This window comes from Sinocyclocheilus anshuiensis, unplaced genomic scaffold (assembly GCF_001515605.1).
Source record: "Sinocyclocheilus anshuiensis isolate Anshui unplaced genomic scaffold, SAMN03320099.WGS_v1.1 scaffold208, whole genome shotgun sequence".
NCBI lineage: Eukaryota > Metazoa > Chordata > Actinopteri > Cypriniformes > Cyprinidae > Sinocyclocheilus > Sinocyclocheilus anshuiensis.
This window is the reverse complement of record NW_015557186.1, coordinates 43299-64415: the sequence shown is the minus strand read 5'-3', so window position 1 is coordinate 64415 and position 21117 is coordinate 43299. Positions and strand designations below refer to the sequence as shown.

At 41.0% G+C, this 21117-nt stretch overlaps 3 protein-coding genes across 6 annotated transcripts in view; 2 read left to right on the top strand and 1 right to left on the bottom strand.

Moving 5' to 3' along the window:
• The first annotated feature begins 5562 nt into the window (after positions 1–5562).
• LOC107678762 (thrombospondin-1-like) lies at positions 5563–6941 on the top strand. Of its 2 annotated transcripts, none has more exons than XM_016474150.1 (3): positions 5563–5818; positions 6355–6425; positions 6508–6941. In XM_016474150.1, exons 2-3 carry the CDS (start codon positions 6362–6364, stop codon positions 6939–6941), a joined length of 498 nt encoding a protein of 165 aa, XP_016329636.1. In that variant the 5' UTR covers positions 5563–5818; positions 6355–6361. The 2 variants fall into 2 exon arrangements, with proteins under 2 accessions (XP_016329636.1, XP_016329635.1); XM_016474149.1 differs by lacking the exon at positions 5563–5818 and adding an exon at positions 6029–6257.
• A 344-nt stretch (positions 6942–7285) lies between these two features.
• LOC107678760 (thrombospondin-1-like) lies at positions 7286–16692 on the top strand. Of its 2 annotated transcripts, XM_016474146.1 has the most exons (24): positions 7286–7389; positions 7462–7533; positions 7616–8178; positions 8470–8545; positions 8694–8786; positions 8873–8982; positions 9125–9250; positions 9786–9882; positions 9972–10145; positions 10227–10403; positions 10485–10658; positions 10740–10867; positions 10950–11102; positions 11199–11417; positions 11494–11601; positions 12359–12518; positions 12615–12733; positions 12827–13061; positions 13169–13194; positions 14289–14490; positions 14574–14845; positions 14935–15032; positions 15338–15477; positions 15571–16692. In XM_016474146.1, exons 3-24 carry the CDS (start codon positions 7618–7620, stop codon positions 15579–15581), a joined length of 3459 nt encoding a protein of 1152 aa, XP_016329632.1. In that variant the 5' UTR covers positions 7286–7389; positions 7462–7533; positions 7616–7617; the 3' UTR covers positions 15582–16692. The 2 variants fall into 2 exon arrangements, with proteins under 2 accessions (XP_016329632.1, XP_016329631.1); XM_016474145.1 differs by lacking the exons at positions 14289–14490; positions 14574–14845; positions 14935–15032 and adding exons at positions 13480–13751; positions 13841–13938 and having other exon boundaries at positions 13169–13396.
• Positions 16693–17938: 1246 nt separating this feature from the next.
• Positions 17939–21117, bottom strand: part of fsip1 (fibrous sheath interacting protein 1) — a 30378-nt gene continuing 27199 nt past the window's right edge. The window contains exon 12 of one of the 2 annotated variants that reach the window (XM_016474148.1): positions 17939–18363. In XM_016474148.1, the coding sequence (XP_016329634.1) occupies positions 18175–18363 (189 nt within the window). In that variant the 3' untranslated portion in view covers positions 17939–18174. The remainder of the gene's footprint in view (positions 18364–21117) is intronic. The other variant, XM_016474147.1, reaches the window with a different exon arrangement.

The window sequence follows — 21117 nt, the reverse complement described above, 5'->3', positions numbered from 1 at the left end:
ACCGACCGATATTTAACTCTCTCAATAGAACAAAACCGACCGATACTTAAATCTTTCAATAGAACAAAACCGACTGATATTTAACTCTCTCAATAGAACAAAACCGACCGATATTTAACTCTCTCAATAGAACAAAACTGACCGATATTTAAATTTCTCAATAGAACAAAACCGATTTAACTCTCTCAAAACAAAACTGACCGATATTTAAATTTCTCAATAGAACAAAACCGACAGATATTTAACTCTCTCAATAGAACAAAACCGACCGATATTTAAATTTCTCAATAGAACAAAACCGACCGATATTTAAATTTCTCAATAGAACAAAACCGATTTCAATTTCTCAATAGAACAAAAACGACAGATATTTAACTTTCTCAATAGAACAAAACCGACCGATATTTAACTTTCTCAATAGAACAAAACCGATTTAAATTTCTCAATAGAACAAAAACGACCGATATTAAAATCTCTTAATTGTATAAAACCAACTGATATTCAGATCCCTTAATCGTATAAAACAGAACAAAACCGACTGACATTAAAATCTCTTACTAGAAGAAGACTGATCATCATAACAGTATGATTTTTTGTAAAGCTGTGCTACACAAATATACTTGACTTGACTTGATCTGTTCGCCTCATTAATCTCCATCTCTCACAGCTGCTGTTGTTCATCTGACAGCTTCGATCCTGATCGCTGAGCGCTGTTTGAAAAGCATCACCCAACATAAACCCCGAGTATCACGTTTGTCATCCACAAGCATTATGTAATCTGCACAGGTTTTGAAGCTCTCTTTCCTGGAAGGTCAAGCAGTGTGTCAGAGATGAGCATGAGTATGAGTTACCTGAAGACATGTGCTCCTTCATACATGATGAGAGCAGGAGTCCAGACTGAGCCCTGAGGACGCGGAGTCAGCTCTTCCCTGAAGTGAAGCTAGGAACTGCACGAGTTAGTTGCTGCTGGACTGAGAATTCCTGACAAAGGACTTAAACTCATAGTTTGATTTGAATTTAAGACAGACGATCAAGATGAAGAGTGCCGTTAAATATCATAGTCAGCATGAAATCAAAATGAATTCTATTTACCGTTTAGTGACATTATTCTACAGAAATAAATGTTCATCTTCATAATCCTTAATCAGATTGTAATAACTTGCTCCATCTGATGTCATCAATACCTTTTATTAATGAACCTTTTTCATATAGAGACACTTTCACCATTTGATCAGTTCGGGAGAACAAATATCCTGTTACACCCAAATAACACAAGAAAAATGGATTGCAAACTTTTTTTTAATAGTTATTGTACTTTAACATGGTCTTCATGACTGAACAGGTACTGTGCAAATCAGTGAAATATGACCAAATATATCAGAGGATCACAGAACACAGCAGTGTTATTTAGTATCATGAGATACAGTTATAGTTTTTATTATTTTAAATGTTTTTATTTTTATATTTTTTTAGTTAGTTTTTGTAAATTTGATGTTTGTTTTTGTTTTTTTTATTAAATTTTAGTTTTTTAAATATGCCTTTTATAGTTTTTATTAATATTTTGAATCAATTTATATATATATATATATATATAACTTTTATTTTTTATTTTAGCTTTAGTTTCAGTTATTTTAGTACATCGAGTTAAACTAAAACTGAGAAATGTTGCCTCTAGCTCAAATCAAATGTTTTTCATATTTAATTTTATTTCAGTTAACGTTTACTTTATTTCAAGTAACAAAAATGTTTTTTAATGTCTTTATTTTAGTTTCAGTTTTAGTTAACTATAATAACCCTGGAGTGCAGATGGATCAATTGACGCAAATGTCAAGCATTTGTTATCTAATGTATTTCAGATGCACAGAAACCCACAAAATCTTCATTTCCATCAATGAAATTTGAGAGTTTGACTAAAAGCTGCTCAGATCAGTGAATGAGCAGGAGGAATGAAAGCGACTGCATGCTTGGATCAATCAGACAGTGTTTGTCAGATCACATCATCTAAACTGCCTTTATTTAGTTATGGAATATCTTCCAAAGAAATGGGGAGCTGTTCCAAGAGATATTTAAGGAGATGGCATAATTCCTAAAGGACAAATCTCTCGATTCATCGATGTGAGGAAGGATCCAGATCTGATGTCTGAGTGTCGAATTAAACACACGCTGAGTTTCTCTGGGATCTGAATTCAGAGGAACTCAGTGTTTGTTGGAGCTTGACAGCAGCGCCTGTGGCTAAAACCAGAGCCCATGCCACTGACTCATCGTTTATTAGAAAGTTCCAGGCCCAAGGCTACAGATCCCACCGTCATCCTCAGGTCCACACACATCCGATCTGAGCGAGTGAAGAAACCAGGTGAGAGTTTCAGTGACGCAGTCTATAAATCCTGCTTGACAGATATAGAGATGCACATCACTTAGTAACTATGAAAACACATTAATTAAAAACTGTGTTAAAGGTGTTATATATCATAGATGGGTTGAAATCTGAATTTAGAACTATTAATTAGATTATTGATCTGAATGAGTGTATAAATGTTTGCTAGTGCTGATATAAAAACTCTGATCAAACTTCTAACACTAAGTATCAAACTTCAAGGAATAGCTCACCGAAAAGGCAAGTCACCTTTATTTCTATAGCGCTTTATACAATACAGATCGTGTCAAAGCAGCTTTACAGTGATAAACAGGAAAACGTGTGCTGATAATATAATATAATAATTCAAGAGGGCGATTGAAAACAGTCACTTCATTGCTGATTCAGTGATGCATCGTCCAGCTCAGTTAGTTCTCTTCCAATAGTGTCTGTGCAGTCAATTCAACAATATTGCCAGAAATTAAGCGTCCCCAACTAAGCAAGCTAAAGGCGACAGTGGCAAAGAACCCAAAATCCATTGGTGACAGAAATGAAGAAAAAACCTTGGTAGGAACCAGGCTCAGTCGAGGTCCAGTTCTCCACTGGCCAGACCAAACCAGCATGGCGTGGTTTAATTCCAGGCTGCAGCACAAGTCAGATTGAGAAGAGGACTCGTCTGGTTCCCGTGGTCTTGTGCCGATGGCCGACGAGGTCTTCACAGGGGCTCTGTCTCTAGGGTTCATCTAGTTGACATGGTCTCCGCTGATATTCAGGGCTGTAGAGGTTGGCTTCAGGTGCTGATCCACCATCTGATCTGGATACGGACTGAAAAATGAAAATGTGCTCGCCCTCAGAGTTAGTTTCTTCATCAGGTTTGGAGAAATGCAGCATTGCATCAGTGTCTCAGCAATGGATGCTCTGCAGTGAATGGGTGCCGTCAGAATGAGAGTCCAAACAGCTGATAAAAACATCACAATAATCCACAAGTAATCCACAGCACTCCAGTCCATCAGTTAACATCTGGAGAAGACAAAAGCTGAAACAAATCCAGCATTAAGACGTTTTTAACTCAAATACATAAAGTCCATAATGCATAATAACTCTTCCTCCAGTGAAAAATTGCATCTCCTGTTGTCTCTCACATCAGAATAGGGTAGAGCTGTTAGAGCTATTTAAATTAGAGCTGTTTAAATGCTGCTTGATCTGTGCAGATTTCTCTCCTGATTCACACCAGAACACTTTTTCACCGGAGGAAGAGTTATTATGGACTATAGACTCAATGTAATTGAGTTAAAAACGTCTTAATGCTGGATTTGTTTCAGATTTTGTCTTCTCCAGATGTTAACTGATGGACTGGAGTGCTGTGGATTACTTGTGGATTATTGTGATGTTTTTATCAGCTGTTTGGACTCTCATTCTGACGGCACCCATTCACTTGCAGTGAGACACTGATGCAATGCTACATTTCTCCAAACCTGATGAAGAAACTCATCTACATCTCAGATGGCCTGAGGGTGAGTAAACTTTCAGCTAATTTTCTTTTTTTTTGTTTCAACTATTCCTTTCAGTGTGTCTGATAAAACAGGTGAATAAATCAACTGAGCAGAAGAGTCTGAGCAGACTCTTCCACAGGTAAGCGACACTCATGTTTCCTTCAGTAACTGTCAGTGGAGTTGAACCTGATGATGCAGTTTTAATCTGACAGTCATCATGAGGATGTTTTTCATCTTTCACAGGCCGAACACGAAGCGTTTGATGGTTTCGTCTCAGCAGATGTCTAATGATCAGATGTTTTCTGGAGCTCCGTATGTTCACTTTCCTTCATCTGACCTACTTCTGTCACAATTACAATTATAATTCATCAGCATGAGCTCATTTCCTATGAGAAATAAAGCTGAGAGTGTTTCTCAGGATAGATTCCATGATTCTGAGCTCCAAGAATCAATCTTATAAATGTGTGACTGTCATTAGATCATGAAATATCACAGCACGAGTCTGTATCAATGCAGTACACGAATTACATGCATTGAAGAACTTCTGTCATATTATGATTTTTTTGATCAGGAGACGCAGTGCAGAGATGCATCTGCTGAGCGTCTGTTTGTTTTAAACTCCAGTGAGTGATATTGAACAGGCATTCAGTGACACACATATCTCTGCGTATCAACTGGAAACACTGACATCAGGCCGGTTCTGTCCAGCCTTCAGAAGGCTGTGTTGCTCTGTGCCGCCCACATGTGAGCGTCAGCGGGCCTGTGCTATCACACCGCTCGTTTTATAAGCCATGACTGCATCACTATAATATTTGATATGTTTCCTGGTCGTTTACATAACACACACACACACACACACACACACACTGGCTGCATTAGGAACCATCACACCAGAGAAAAATCATCTTAAAGAACAAACATATTTTAATTTCATGACTTCTTATGATGCACTTCGTCTCAAAAGAATAGATCAATTTGACTGATATGAGGAACACATCACAGTTATAAACAGGAAATACCATAATGTCCAAATGCAAACATTTTCAAACTAAATCCTAATGGAATGCTATTGCATGATATATGCAATTTCTGTCATAACAAATGATTCAGAGACCAAATAGAATCCTGCTGGATGAGCTGAAAGACCTTCTTTATTTAGTAAGAAATGAATGACAGTAATGTTACAAAAGATTTCTATTTCAAATAAATGCTGCTCTTTTGAACTTTCTATTCATCAAAGAATCTTGAAAAATAATATGTATCACAGTTTCCACAGAAATAAAATCAGCATATTCTAATGATTTCTGAAGATCATGTGACACTGAAGACTGGAGTAATGATGCTGAAAATACAGCTGAGCATCACAGAAATACATTACAGTTTAACAGATATTCACACAGAAAACAGTTATGTTAAATTGTAACAATATTTCACTAGAAGAGAAAATCAACCCCAAACTTTTGAACTGTAGTGTATGTATAAGATAAGATATATAAGATATATCTATATACACTCCAAGATATATATATATACACTCTAAGAATATGGAGTAGCCCAACTTTTGGGTTAAGAATATAATTTAAAAATATTGGTTAAATTAAATGTAAAAATATGTGTTAGTCCATATTTGACCCAAAGTTGGGTTGAAACAACCCAGCATTCTTTTAGAGTGTGTATATATATTTATATATAGGTCATTTTTTGGCGTGTGTGTGTGTGTGTGTGTGTGTGTGTGTGTGTGTGGGTTGATGGAAAGTTTGCTGTGGAACGCGCAGTTTTTTCTCCTGCTGTTGAATATGCGCGTCCTGCTGAACGCTGATTGGTCGAGAGCAGCTGAAGAATGTGTGAAATGACTTAAATAGCGCTGGAGTCTCGTGTGCGCAGAAGAGCAGAACATCTCCAACACACACAGAGTCAAAGATACCAGGGAATTTCTGCAAAGCGTCTTGATTATAAGAGCGCCTCTCTTCAGGTGAGTGTTTATTCTCAGCGCTGTGCTTTCGAGAAGGTTCTTCACACGTACAGACAGATGTGTGATGTGATGTGATGTGATGTGATGTGATGTGATTTCAGGGGAATCATGTAGTGCCCAGAAAAATGGCATGATGGTACAAGGGCTGTAGACATTCGTCATTTCTGGCATGTGTGTGTGTGTGTGTGTGTGTGCTGATGTAAAGTTTGCTGTGGAATGCGCAGTTTTTTCTCCTGATGTTGAATATGCGCGTCCTGCTGAACGCCGATTGGTCGAGAGAGCAGCTGAAGAATGTATGAAATGACTTAAATAGCGCTGGAGTCTCATGTGCGCAGAAGAGCAGAACATCTCCAACACACACACACACACACACACACAGAGTCAAAGATACCAGGGAATTTCTGCAAAGCGTCTTGATTATAAGAGCGTCTCTCTTCAGGTGTGTATTTTCAGCGCTGTGCTTTCGAGAAGGTTCTTCACACGTACAGACAGATGTGTGATGTGATGTGATGTGATGTGATGTGATGTGATTTCAGGGGAATCATGACTCTGAGAGGACTCGTTGTGTGCCTCTTGTTGTGGAGTTCCGCGAGCAGCAGACGCGTAGGTGAGGAGAAACTTTATGCTTTGGTTGTTTTTCATGTGCTCGGTATATTCGTGCGCGCTTACATTCGCATTCGAACCCGCAGAAATGCCGGATGATGACACCGTGTTCGACCTGTTCGAGCTCACTCATGTCCACAAGAAGCATCACGGGGTGAGTTTAGTGAAGGGACCCGATCCAAATAGCCCCGCGTACAAGATCCTGAACCCGAACCTGATCCCCTCAGTGCCCGAGCTCTCCTTCAGGGACCTGATCTACTCCATCCAGAGCGAGAGAGGCTTCATCTTCACCGCCAACCTCAAGCAAGCCAAGCGCACCAGGGGCAGCCTGGTCTCCGTGGAGAGGACAGACGGCACCGGATCCGTCTTTGAGATCATCTCCAACGGGAAAGCAAACACTGTGGATCTTGTGTACTGGACCGCGAGCGGACAGCATGTGGTGTCCATTGAGGACGTGAACTTGGCGAATGGACACTGGAAGAACATCACGGTGTTTGTGCAGGAGGATCGAGCAAAATAATTCAACACAAAAGCATTTACTGAGCTCTCATGTTTGCAGATTGTTCCAGATAAATGTGAATCATCAGATTGTCAAATCAAGTCACCTTTATTTCTATAATGCTTTATACCAGAGGTCCCCAACCAATGGGTCCCGACCCACTACCGGGCCATGGAAGAATTGCTACTGGGTCGTAAGATAGTTCTGGGAAAAATGTGTATAGATATGACTGTTATTTATTGCGTGTTAGTGATTGTTCTTATTATTAAGTATTTTCGTTGTATGCTATTAACATTAAGTAGCATGAACGCCGATTGGTCGAGAGAGCAGCTGAAGAATGTATGAAATGACTTAAATAGCGCTGGAGTCTCGTGTGCGCAGAAGAGCAGAACATCTCCAACACACACAGAGTCAAAGATACCAGGGAATTTCTGCAAAGCGTCTTGATTATAAGAGCGTCTCTCTTCAGGTGTGTATTTTCAGCGCTGTGCTTTCGAGAAGGTTCTTCACACGTACAGACAGATGTGTGATGTGATTTCAGGGGGAATCAGGACTCTGAGAGGACTCGTTTTGTGCCTCTTGTTGTGGAGTTCCGCGAGCAGCAGACTCGTAGGTGAGGAGAAAATTTATGCTTTGGTTCGTTCTCATGTGTTTGGTATATTCGTGCGTGCTCACGTTCGCATTCGAACCCGCAGAAATGCCAGATGATGACACCGTGTTCGACCTGTTCGAGCTCACTCATGTTCATAAGAAGCATCATGGGGTGAGTTTAGAGAAGGGACCCGATCCAAACAGCCCCGCGTACAAGATCCTGAACCCGAGCCTGATCCCCTCAGAGCCCGAGCTCTCCTTCAGGGACCTGATCTACTCCATTCAGAGCGAGAGAGGCTGCATCTTCACCGCCAACCTTAAGCAAGCCAAGCGCACCAGAGGCAGCCTGGTCTCCGTGGAGAGGACAGACGGCACCGGATCCGTCTTTGAGATCATCTCCAACGGGAAAGCCAACACCGTGGATCTGGTGTACTGGACCGCGAGCGGGCAGCATGTGGTGTCCATTGAGGACGTGGACGTGGCGAACGGACACTGGAAGAACATCACGGTGTTTGTGCAGGAGGATCGAGCTCAGGTCCATGTGGGCTGCGAGGAGATCAACACTCAAGAACTCGATGCTCCGATCCAGCAGATCCTGAATCAGGAGAGCGCGGACATCTCGAGCCTGAGGATCGCCAAAGGAGCCGCCAAATCCGATCGCTTCATGGTAAGAATCTGGGTTTTGTTTATGTTTGATGTATCAGAGCTGCATGATTGTTGTGGTATTATATTAGTTATCTGTGGTACTATCGTGCTATCCGTTGTGTTATATTATCATTTGATGCGTATTTTCGTCCTCTTAACGAGACGTTTGGAAACGCGTAAAGACGCGGTTCGTGCGCGCGAAGTGTTTTATTTTTACAGTCTCCGTCTGAATGTTCCATGTAACAGTAGCCGTTGGAACTGTGTTGGGTTTTGTTCTGCCAGTCTCGGTTTTGACCATTATCTCGTTTTCAAGGGAGTTCTCCAGAACGTGCGGTTTGTTTTTGGAACGACGCTGGACGCGATTTTACGCAATAAAGGATGCGAGAGCCGTGAGTGCTTAATAGAGCTTATGTTGTATAAAAAATTAACTTTTTATATTCTAAATACTGAAAAAATAAAGTGTAATTAAATAAATATAGTATGTATTTCTATATAAAAAACAGAAATATTATATTAAAGCTTGTGTTGTCAATACAGCAACCTTCATCACTGATGTCATGACCTTGGAAAACCCCGAGAACGGATCCAGCCCCGCCATCCGCACTGATTACACCGGACACAAGTCTAAAGGTCAGATGATCTTCATGTGCTTGTAATGTGTCTGGGGTCTCATCATGGACTCGTGAAGTTAACGTCAGAATCCTGTTCCTCTTCAGATCTGCAGGACATCTGTGGATTCCCATGCGACGATCTGTCGAGCATGTTTAAGGAGCTCAAGGGACTCGGCATGGTGGTGAAGCAGTTGTCAAACGAGCTCCGCCAAGTGGTGAGGATCAAAACAAGCTGATGTTCATACATACATGTGTCTCTCCACCCTGTTTCTCTTCAGATGCCAAGCCGTTGTTCCTCAGCCACTTCCCTCAAGTTGTTTCTAATGACAGTTCCTCTGCTCTTCTTCTGGCTTTCAGACAGCAGACAACAACTTAATCATGACTCAGATTAAAATCCACGAAGGGGTTTGTCTGCACAACGGCATCGTTTACAGAGACAAAGACGAGTGGACGGTGGACAGCTGCACCCACTGCACGTGTCAGGTATGGGTCTTCTTACTGTTCAACTAATGTAAAGTGTGATTTTCAATTAATTTATATTGGTTAGTATTTGTTTAGTGTGGGTAGCTGGTGGTTAAGTTAGTCAAAATCCCCGGTGGAAAGCCTGGTCTTGGTGTTGGGGAAGGGAAAAAGGTGCAATGTCTTCCTCTGTGTTTCTGTCTCACACATGCATCTAAATGGCTGGGATTCAGGAATGTTTTAATTGGTGAGTGATACCCGCTGTCTCTGGTTTCCGGTGAGACCAGCACCTGCGTGTGTGTTTGTGTGTTACTGTGTGTGCGGTTGTGGCCGCTGACTCAGTATGTCTTCACCCTCATGCTGGCCACATTAAAACACTTTGTTAGTCCGGTCAGATGTATTCCCCTGCTGCCCGCTCAGAGTTTATATCACCACAAGATTTTCCTGCCAAAGCCAAGGGTCACTTTTTATTGCCAGCAGAGAGGCGTTTATTTCCCATCCATTATGTGCAGCTGTCGGGATCGTGCAATTAAACTCGCTTCAAATATTTTATTCACAGAACTCCGCCACTGTGTGCCGTGAAATCTCCTGTCCTCTCATGCCCTGTGCCAACGCTACTCTCCCAGACGGTGAATGCTGCCCACGCTGTGAAACACGTAAGTCAGGTTTCAGAATTCATTATGTAGATCATCGTTCATCTGATCTCTGGCCACATTTAGAGATATTATCTCTTGTGTTCTTCAAGCGAACGATGCGGGTGTGGACGGCTGGTCGCCCTGGTCCGAATGGACACACTGTTCGGTGACCTGTGGAAGAGGCATTCAGCAGCGCGGACGCTCTTGCGACCGAATCAATAGCAACTGCGACGGCACGTCTGTCCAGACGAGAGACTGTTACACGCAAGAATGCGATAAACGCTGTGAGTTCAACAACATGCACTGCTGGCTTCATATTTGGATCCCCATGCACATCTTTAATGCTTATTTCTATTTTCATGCAGTCAAGCAGGATGGTGGCTGGAGCCACTGGTCTCCCTGGTCTTCTTGCTCAGTGACGTGTGGCGAGGGCGTCATCACTCGCATCCGGTTGTGCAACTCCCCTACGCCTCAGATGGGCGGGAAAGACTGCGAGGGAGACGGTCGTCAGACCGAGCCGTGCCAGAAGGACCCGTGCCCCGGTGAGTGTTTGCAACTATTTAAGTGTTTGCAGAATATAACCTGAAAACCCAAATTACCCTGTATTTCTCTCGGTGTCTCAGTGAATGGAGGTTGGGGACCCTGGTCATCATGGGACTCTTGCTCCGTCACGTGCGGTGGAGGACTTCAGCGCAGACACCATCTGTGTAACAGCCCCGCTCCCAAATACGGTGGAAAAGAATGTATGGGTGACTCCAAAGGCACCCGTTTGTGCAATGCCCAGTCGTGTCCAGTTGGTAAGACATAAAGCTGAAATCAAGCTGAAAATTCTTGTCACAGGATATCAAAATAACACAGTTCCGTACTATCATGAACAGACGGATGCCTGTCTAACCCATGCTTTGCTGGCACCAAATGCACCAGCTTCCCCGATGGCTCCTGGAAATGCGGCGAGTGTCCGGTTGGATACACTGGGGATGGAGTCCACTGTCAAGACATTGATGAGGTGAGGTGTCACGCCAATGAGACAGACACTTGTAAACAAAGACACTGGTGTTTCTAAAAATTCTTAATTTTGGTATCTGCAGTGTGAAGAAGTTCCAGATGCCTGTTTCGTGCTCAATGGAGTCCATCAGTGTGTGAACACAGAACCAGGCTACAACTGCCTGCCCTGCCCTCCACGCTACTCTGGACAGCAGCCCTTCGGCAGGGGAACGGAGCAGGCCATTGCCAACAAACAGGTTAGACTAGTCTAAAGAACAGTGTTAACGATGGGAAGAACCAGTTCTTTCTCCTTCCATGAGGTGCTAACCAACATTAAATCGACCTATTCACAGGTCTGCATACCTAGAAACCCATGCGAGGACGGCAGCCATGACTGCAATAAGAATGCCAACTGCATCTACCTGGGCATCTTCTCTGACATCATGTACCGCTGCGAATGTAAACCAGGCTATGCTGGAAATGGTTACATCTGTGGAGAGGACTCTGACCTTGACGGCTGGCCAAACACGGACCTCCACTGTGTGGAAAACGCCACCTACCACTGCAAGAAGGTATGTGACCATTTCCTTACCATATCCCATTATACAATGAGGTTACAAAATCTTCATCAAAACATGTCATTTTTAGGACAACTGTCCTGACCTTCCCAACTCTGGTCAAGAAGACTATGACAAAGATGGAACTGGAGATGCTTGTGACAATGATGATGACAATGATGGGATCCCTGATGAAGGGGTAAGTCGTACACACTGTTCTTCTGCAAGAGCATTTAGATTTGACTGTCATAGCATGATACTGACTAAGTGAAGTCGTGGCCTAATGGTTAGAGAGTCGGACCTGTAACCCAAAGGTTGTGGGTTCGAGTCTCGTACCGGCAGGGATTGTAGGTGAATGTACAGCGCTCTCTCCCTCCTTCAATACCACGACTGAGGTGCCCTTGAGCAAGGCACCGAACCCCCAACTGCTCCCCGGGCGCCGCAGCATAAATGGCTGCCCACTGCTCCGGGTGTGTGTTCACGGTGTGTGTGTGTTCACTGCTGTGTGTGTGCACTTAGGATGGGTTAAACGCAGAGCACTAATTCCTAGTATGGGTAACCATACTTGGCCACTTGTCACGTCACTTTCACTTTTTTTTTTTTCACTTTTGTCACTAAAAAAGAAAGAACAGAGTGAACAGGACAGAGAGAGAAACTTTGCCAGTAGCAAATAAATAAAGCATTTATGATGGCTTCCATCCAGCCATTCTGGATCTCTTGGTTTAACATCCATAATTCAAATCGTACACTTGGAAAAAATTTGACTGGGCAAACAAACAGACAGTCAGTCTTGCATTCCAGCACAGCTGTGTCCCAAATCGTCATGTCCATGGCATATCGCTTCAGACATTAATTTTGTTTAGAGCTTTTCGATGATGTGTGCGTATATTTATACATTTCGGTCTGTGAGGTAGAGAGCGTCTCCAGATGTTTTCTGTCTTTCTGGTTTGAAACAGGACAATTGCCCGTTCATCTTTAACCCAAGACAGTACGACCATGACCGCGATCAAGTTGGTGACCGATGTGATAATTGCCCATATGACAGTAATCCAGAACAGACTGACACCGACAACAATGGCGAGGGTGATACCTGTGCCATTGACATCGATGGTGATGGTAAGTCTTTCTTTCATCATGTAACCCGATCAACACAAAGAACACAGAAACCATTATAAGGGTGTTTTGGTGTAACACTGGAATTTATTTGTCTAGGCATCCTGAATGAGAAGGACAACTGTCCATATGTGTACAACACTGACCAGAGAGACAGTGACGCAGACGGAGTCGGTGACCACTGTGACAACTGCCCACTGGAGCACAACCCTGACCAGGTGAGATGCTTGAACTTGCTTTTTTAAGACACAAGTGTGCAACTATTAACAGCAGATGATGACGGCTTTGCAATAATCCATGTGATGTCACAGATCGACTCTGACTCTGACAACATTGGAGACAAATGTGACAACAACCAGGACATCGATGAGGATGGACATCAGAACAACCTTGACAACTGTCCCTACATCCCCAACGCCAACCAGGTCGACCACGACAAGGACGGCAAAGGAGACGCCTGCGATCACGACGACGACAATGATGGCGTGCCTGATGACAAAGACAACTGCCGACTTGCCTTCAACCCAGATCAACTGGATTCGGACGGTGAGTCCAACGCGCCGGCGCTGATTTTAGTCCATTTTATGTGAAATTTTATTTGTGCAAGTGTAAACTTCCACATGCTGAATTTTTGTCTCTTTTCTCCTGCCCAGGAGACGGGCGAGGTGACGTTTGCAAGGACGACTTTGACGTCGATAACGTGCCGGATATTTACGACGTTTGCCCGGAGAACTTTGGCATCAGTGAAACAGACTTCCGTAGGTTCCAATTGGTTCCTCTCGATCCCACAGGAACTTCCCAAATCGACCCCAACTGGGTCGTCCGTCACCAGGGCAAAGAACTTCTGCAGACCGTCAACTGTGATCCTGGCATCGCTGTTGGTAAGTGGTTGAGAGATACAGCTCATGATAAACACATTCATCTACATCCAAATGTTAATCATCTTCTTGTTGTTGTCCCTCAGGTTATGATGAGTTCAATGCCGTGGACTTTAGCGGCACATTCTTCATCAACACAGACCGTGACGACGACTACGCCGGCTTTGTGTTTGGCTACCAATCCAGCTCACGTTTCTACGTGGTGATGTGGAAACAGATCACACAGACCTACTGGTCTCATACACCCACTAAAGCACAGGGGTACTCAGGACTGTCCATTAAAGTAGTAAACTCGACAACAGGACCGGGCGAACACCTCAGGAACGCTTTGTGGCACACTGGAGACACCGAGGGACAGGTACATATCGTACTCAAGCAGTCGTGAGAACATTCAATTGAGTTTGGCGTTTGAAATGTCCTGCTCACCTTATTTTGGACCATTTGCAGGTGCGTACCCTGTGGCATGATCCCAAGAACATTGGCTGGAAGGATTACACCGCCTACAGATGGCAACTAATCCACAGACCCAAAACCGGACACATCAGGTAAGTGTGGAAGCCAACTTAGATCAGGGGTGCCCAATCCCATTCCTGGAGCTCTACTTTTCTCAGTTCAGCTCGAGTCCTCATCAAACACAACTGAACCAGTTAATTAAGAGCTTGAGGACCACTTGATAATTGCACACAGGTGTGATGGAGCAGGGTTGGAACTGAATTCTGCAGGTAGGCGTATCTCCAGGAACAGCATTGGGCGGCCTCAACTTAGATCAACCGTTTTGTCCTAGGTACAAAACAACAGCTAAATCGGAAAAGCAGCTTCACTCACTTCTGTTCTGTTTATTGATTTTTAGAGTTATCATGTATGAAGGCAAAAAAGTCTTGGCTGAGTTTGCAAGGACGACTTTGACGTCGATAACGTGCCGGATATTTACGACGTTTGCCCGGAGAACTTTGGCATCAGTGAAACAGACTTCCGTAGGTTCCAATTGGTTCCTCTCGATCCCACAGGAACTTCCCAAATCGACCCCAACTGGGTCGTCCGTCACCAGGGCAAAGAACTTCTGCAGACCGTCAACTGTGATCCTGGCATCGCTGTTGGTAAGTGGTTGAGAGATACAGCTCATGATAAACACATTCATCTACATCCAAATGTTAATCATCTTCTTGTTGTTGTCCCTCAGGTTATGATGAGTTCAATGCCGTGGACTTTAGCGGCACATTCTTCATCAACACAGACCGTGACGACGACTACGCCGGCTTTGTGTTTGGCTACCAATCCAGCTCACGTTTCTACGTGGTGATGTGGAAACAGATCACACAGACCTACTGGTCTCATACACCCACTAAAGCACAGGGGTACTCAGGACTGTCCATTAAAGTAGTAAACTCGACAACAGGACCGGGCGAACACCTCAGGAACGCTTTGTGGCACACTGGAGACACCGAGGGACAGGTACATATCGTACTCAAGCAGTCGTGAGAACATTCAATTGAGTTTGGCGTTTGAAATGTCCTGCTCACCTTATTTTGGACCATTTGCAGGTGCGTACCCTGTGGCATGATCCCAAGAACATTGGCTGGAAGGATTACACCGCCTACAGATGGCAACTAATCCACAGACCCAAAACCGGACACATCAGGTAAGTGTGGAAGCCAACTTAGATCAGGGGTGCCCAATCCCATTCCTGGAGCTCTACTTTTCTCAGTTCAGCTCGAGTCCTCATCAAACACAACTGAACCAGTTAATTAAGAGCTTGAGGACCACTTGATAATTGCACACAGGTGTGATGGAGCAGGGTTGGAACTGAATTCTGCAGGTAGGCGTATCTCCAGGAACAGCATTGGGCGGCCTCAACTTAGATCAACCGTTTTGTCCTAGGTACAAAACAACAGCTAAATCGGAAAAGCAGCTTCACTCACTTCTGTTCTGTTTATTGATTTTTAGAGTTATCATGTATGAAGGCAAAAAAGTCTTGGCTGATTCAGGAAGCATCAATGACAAGACATATGCCGGAGGAAGACTTGGCCTCTTTGTCTTCTCTCAAGAGATGGTTTACTTCTCAGACCTCAAATACAAATGCCGAGGTAACATGTTTGGATGGTTTTGAAGAATATTCCTCTCTATAGTTCTCTTATTGTTCTGGAAAGTTCATGAGTGTTTGTTTGACTCTTTTGCAGATGCATCATAACGGCCCCATCAGCGTTTTCCTTAAGGATGTGCCCGCTATCTGTCGGTTTAAATGTGTTCTGTTATAAAACTCTTCTGCGGTGGGGTCGAGGATCCAAACGTGGAGGCCAAAAACTTTCAATCTAAACAAGAACCACAGGAGCAGATCGAGCATGAAGACCCAACAATACTTTCATCTCATCTATCTCAGCGACTCTCAGCTTGTTTCTTATCATGTGATTGGTAAAGGGAAGTTCTTCTGTAATGTCACCTCCGATCTGCTGTGGACTATGATCATGACGAAGGAGCCACTTGTGACTTCTGGTGGGTTTGAGATGCCACAGGAGGAACGGTTGAGGGGTGACGCACAGGACAGACAAGTCTGTTTGACTTTGTGAAAACGTGTTCTTCTGCATGGATTGAGACAGCCAGATCTTCAGGACTCATTGATTCAGGCTCGTTTTTCCATAAGTTATGAGTTACCCATTACACCCCCCCCCCCTCAAATTCAGCAGTCTTGAGGTCTGCTTTTGATCAGCTTCAGTCATCGATATTGACAACCCAAGAGTTTTAATTTCACTGTTTATAGAGCGGAGTGCTTCTCAGGGCTAGAGGGACCTTTGTGATTTGCTGCTCAATGAGGAAGTTCATGTCTTAGATTATTACACAGATGTCCTGATGAGCTTAAGCCAGACTCGAGAGTTTTTGTGGTTCTAAACAAGCAGAAATGAAAAAGGAAGTGGAAATGTTACAGAGGGATGGATAATAGGCGCACTTGTTTAATTTATTTATTTTGTTGAGAGGAGATGGATGCATGAGAACTCATCTCAGTGCCATGTATTACTGAAACAAAGAGAACAACTGGAGCGTTTCCTTCCTGGGGTGAATGAATGGTGAACAGAATATGATGTAAACGTACAAATATTACCTCACTGTTGTATAATATAACAAAAATTGCTAATTATATTTGTGCCATTTATAACTCAGTTTGCTACTGTATGTAGTAAAACATTAATTCTGTACATAATAAAAGAAAAAAAACTTTTTTATGAGATGCCCCAGTAGAACATGAATGCATTGTTAATATAATTAGTTTGTGCCTAATTAATGAATGATCTTTCTTTTTTTTTTTATAAGTTATTGGTAAAGCTGTTTTTTTTCTGTTGTGTATATATATATATGCTATTTAAATAATTTATAAGGAACTGTAACCTGACATTAGAAGTGTTTGTATAAACTGTTTGCACACTGATGAGGATTTTCTTAGTTTAAGAATGCTTCAGTGTCAGTATTGTTACTAGTTTTACACAACAATGTTGTTTAATTCGTATCAATCCTTTTGTAAAATCAATGAAGAATAAATACTTTTGATTCAAAAATGACAATGAAATGCTTTTGTTTTTAGTAGCTCACGACGTCAGCCGGCCTGATTTCTAAAAAAAAAAGGTTTACACTATAAATCTCAAAGAAATCCAGTCCATAAATAAGAATTTGTCTTAAGTAGACATTTTAATTGCGTAGTCTGTCTGCGGTTTGGTTTATGGTTAAAATGACTCAAGGTTACTGCTACAACAAAAGCTAATTTGGTCAAAAGAGCATTTTAAAAAACCCTCACATGAAATCCAGGATCTTTTATCAGCAAACACTCGGCTCACCTTCAAGGTCAGGAACGCTGGGAATGCTGGAGTCGCTGTAACACGTCCATACGTCCACACGTGCACAAACGTCATGCTTTACACTCAGTAATCTACAGTTTGTGAAGACAATGTGAGCTGTTTCCGCTTTAGCTCTGGACATTTAGTACAGTACTGTTCAAACGTTTGGGGTCCGTATGACTTTGTAATATTTTTGAAATACATCTCGTCTGCTCGCCAAGGCTGCATTTATTTAATCAAAAATACAGTAAAAATAGTGAAATATTATTATAATTTAAAACAGCTGTTTTCTATGTGAATCTCTGTTAAACTGTAATGTATTTCTGTGATGCACAGCTGTATTTTCAGCATCATTACTCCAGTCTTCAGTGTCACATGATCTTCAGAAATCATTCTAATATGCTGATTTGCTGCTCAAGAAACATTTCTGATTATTATCAGTGTTGAAAACAGTTGTGCTGCACAATATTTTTGTGGAAACCATGATACATTTTATTTTTCAAGACTCTTTGATGAACAGAAGGTTTGATCATGCATTTATTTGAAATAGAACGTGTGTCATTTTTTATTAATTTAAAGCATTCCCCAAACGTTCGGACAGTAGTGTGTGTACTTGCGTGGTGTTAATGAGCCATAACACAAGTGCACTAGTGAGGGTTCTCAACGAATCAGCATCAGACGGATTTGATCCACATATTTCTTTGAGTTAATCAAAAACTCATGACATGAATAAAAAGACATATTGGTTTGATTTTTGAAAAGGAACATTTTATTTTGTCCTCTTACGTTCTATTTCAGATGCACTGGAGTCTGACCGTGATGCTGACGCTGGCAGACACATCAGAGACTGGAAGCAAACACACTTTCGTGTCCTCACTTATTGTGCAACTCTAAAAGCACAAGGACCTAGATTATGAACCAGAGCGAAATAGAAAACAGAAGAACAGTCTCCTTCATATTTCATGCCTCTTTCTTTGTGTCAGTCTCACTGTGCTGTAGCAGATCCGAGCCAGAGAGACGTGGAGAAGCATCCAGAGCTGAGCTCGTCCCGAGAGATGATTCTGATGAGGAACCTGCAGGAGATCGGATCATGTCCTCCTCACATTCCTGCAGCAGATTCCTCAACTCATCGTCAGACAAACGAACCGACTGCGAGAGAAGAGCAGAGACGGACATGAGCACATGCGGCAGTGACCAAAACAAACACTTTCCTCATGAAGAGCTCAAACTAGTTCTGATTTGGAACTGGAGAGTGGATTCTTTTTTGGGCATGTTTTTACAAGCATTGACACCCATATGGCAAAAATATATACAAATGTGACCCTGGAGCACAAAAGCAGTCTTAAGTCGCTGGGGTATATTTGTAGCAATAGCCAACAATACATTGTATGGGTCAAAATTATAAATTTCTCTTTTATGTCAAAAATCATTAGGATATTAAGTAAAGATCATGTTCCATGAAGATATTTTGCAAGTTTCCTACTGTAAATATATCAAAACTTAATTTTTGATTAGTAATATGCATCGCTAAGAGCTTCATTTGGAAAAATTTAAAGATAATTTTCTTCATATTTTGATTTTTTTGCACCCTCAGATTCCAGATTTTCAAATATTGTCCTATCCTAACAAACCACACATCAATGGAAAGCTTATTTTTCAGCTTTCAGATGATGCATAAATCTCAATTTCATAAAATTGACACTTAAGACTGGTTTTGTGGTCCAGGGTCACATATATACTTTTTGGGCCAAAATATATTTTAAATACATTCTAAATATAAGTTGTAAAGAGTGAAGCTCAATGAAATATATTTTGGAAATTGAAAATATATTTAGTTTCAACCTTCATATACCAAAATATATTTTAAAATGTATTTCAGGGGCAAGAACATAACACGTGTTATAGACAAAAAAACAAAAAAAAAAAACAAAAACAAATGTGACATGAATGTATTTTCTTGAATTGAAATATATGGCGCTCAAAAAAATTTTTTTTAAATTCTTTAAAAAATATATTTATATTTTTAAAATAAATTCTCAAAAACATACAAAAAGTATTGGTAGAAAACATATTTACATAAATGTATTTTTAAACATATTTTAGCAACTATATATTTTTGTCCTTTTTTTTCATTTATTTTGAAATATATGTAAAATTATTTAAATTTGTTTCCCCATGAGTTTTCCACATAAACACACCACAGAAGTGATCTTAAGTTGAAAGAATTCTTCCTCTGAACAGACTAAAGTACAGCGCGTTCATCATTCTCCAGACTGCTCTGACCTCCAGTCATCAGCTCGTGTTCCTCAGTAAACTATTGTCTTTCTTCCCTCGGGGTGCGAGAGGCTGCTGGAGGTCGAGATGAGGGTGAAGGGTGAGGTCAGACCTCCTCAATTTACCACCAACACACTGAAACACCCTCACGCTGCAGAAACTCATGCTCTTAACTTACTATGTTTGTCTGGTTTTCCAGCGCAGACATCTGAACATCCTTAAATCAAGAGACATTTACTGGAGCGTCACAATGACTGTAGATTATACTTCTTGTTTTCTGAAAAATGCATCAAACTGAAGTGAGTTTATCATTAAAACAAGTTCAAATATCAGTCAACGGGGTCAGAAAAATAAGTGTTTTCCCTTTAAATTAAGTCTATTGTCAAATATGTGTTCTGGTTTAATCATAAATTCACTTCATTTTGATCAGGTTCTCTTATCTTCAGTCATTGTGAATCTCCAGAGAATAATCTTGATTTAAGTCTTGAATTTTGTTGCACTTTGACGAATTGATTTTTGAGTTGTGGAAAAACCTGATATTTTTTCTTGGTATTTTGTGACTTTTTTTGAAATCTCATTTAGGATCATGAACATGCATGCAAAGTTCAGATGATCTGATGAATACAAACATCGTATTAGGATTATAATGTTTGCGGGTCAATTCAACACATTTCATGATTAATGTCAGCTACACAGAAACAAAACAATTTTGATTATTATTGTTATTCTCTTATGTCAGTTTCTCAGCTGCTCTCTGAGGGTGTTTATTCACATTTATAAATCTGGCAGATGCTTTTATCCAAAGAAATTTACACTGCGTTGATGGGAATCGAACCCATGATCTTGGCGTTGCGAGCGCTACACTTTCGCTGTTTGAGCTTCAGGATTTGTTACAAATAATAAAATAAAATGTTATAATGCTGTTTATAAAAGTTGCAGTTTGTGAAAAGAGTAAAAATAGTTACATTTTATTTTAAAATATGTTCTCTTGTTTATTTTTTTTTTTAAATGTGTGGGAACCATTAATATTAAAGATTTTCAGTTTTTAACAGAACTTTTTTTTTTTTTTCATTTTTCTAATTATGTTGAATCCATTTAGGGTAAATAAAAACTGCACCTATCATTTGAATATCAAAACACACTATAAAGTATCATAATGATGAGTAAATGATGACAGAAGTCTCATTTTATTCTTGAGATCATGACATTAGACCAGACAAGTTTGATGAGAAGGACAGGATTCTGGATATATTTTTCTGGCCAACATATATTTTAAATACATGCTGTAAATAGTGAAGCTCAATAAAATATATTTTGAAAATTGAAAATATATTTAGTTTTAACCTTCATGCACTAAAATATATTTCAAAATGTATTTCAGGGGCAAGAAAATATATTTACAATCTTAAAAGTAGCCCACATTTAGGCTAAATGCAAATGTGGATATCCTACTAGAGACCCAAAATACATTTTTACATAAAGATTATATTTAATACATAAAAATGTTTATTTTTTTTTTATATATATATATTGTAATATGTATATTGTAATTTTTTTTTAAAGTAGTTTACCATTTTAAAGTATGTTCCTTGATTAATTTTATTCAAATATGTAATATGTTCACACATG

Excerpts from the sequence above, each read along its gene's own strand:
- LOC107678762 (XM_016474150.1), top strand. The coding sequence starts at position 6,362 with ATGACTCTGAGAGGACTCGTTGTGTGCCTCTTGTTGTGGAGTTCCGCG. Across the intron at positions 6,426-6,507 it reads CGCGAGCAGCAGACGCGTAG|AAATGCCGGATGATGACACC; the intron begins GTGAGGAGAAAC and ends TCGAACCCGCAG.
- LOC107678760 (XM_016474146.1), top strand. The coding sequence starts at position 7,618 with ATGCCAGATGATGACACCGTGTTCGACCTGTTCGAGCTCACTCATGTT. Across the intron at positions 11,602-12,358 it reads ATGGGATCCCTGATGAAGGG|GACAATTGCCCGTTCATCTT; the intron begins GTAAGTCGTACA and ends GGTTTGAAACAG. Across the intron at positions 13,195-14,288 it reads GGCGAGGTGACGTTTGCAAG|GACGACTTTGACGTCGATAA; the intron begins GACGACTTTGAC and ends TGAGTTTGCAAG.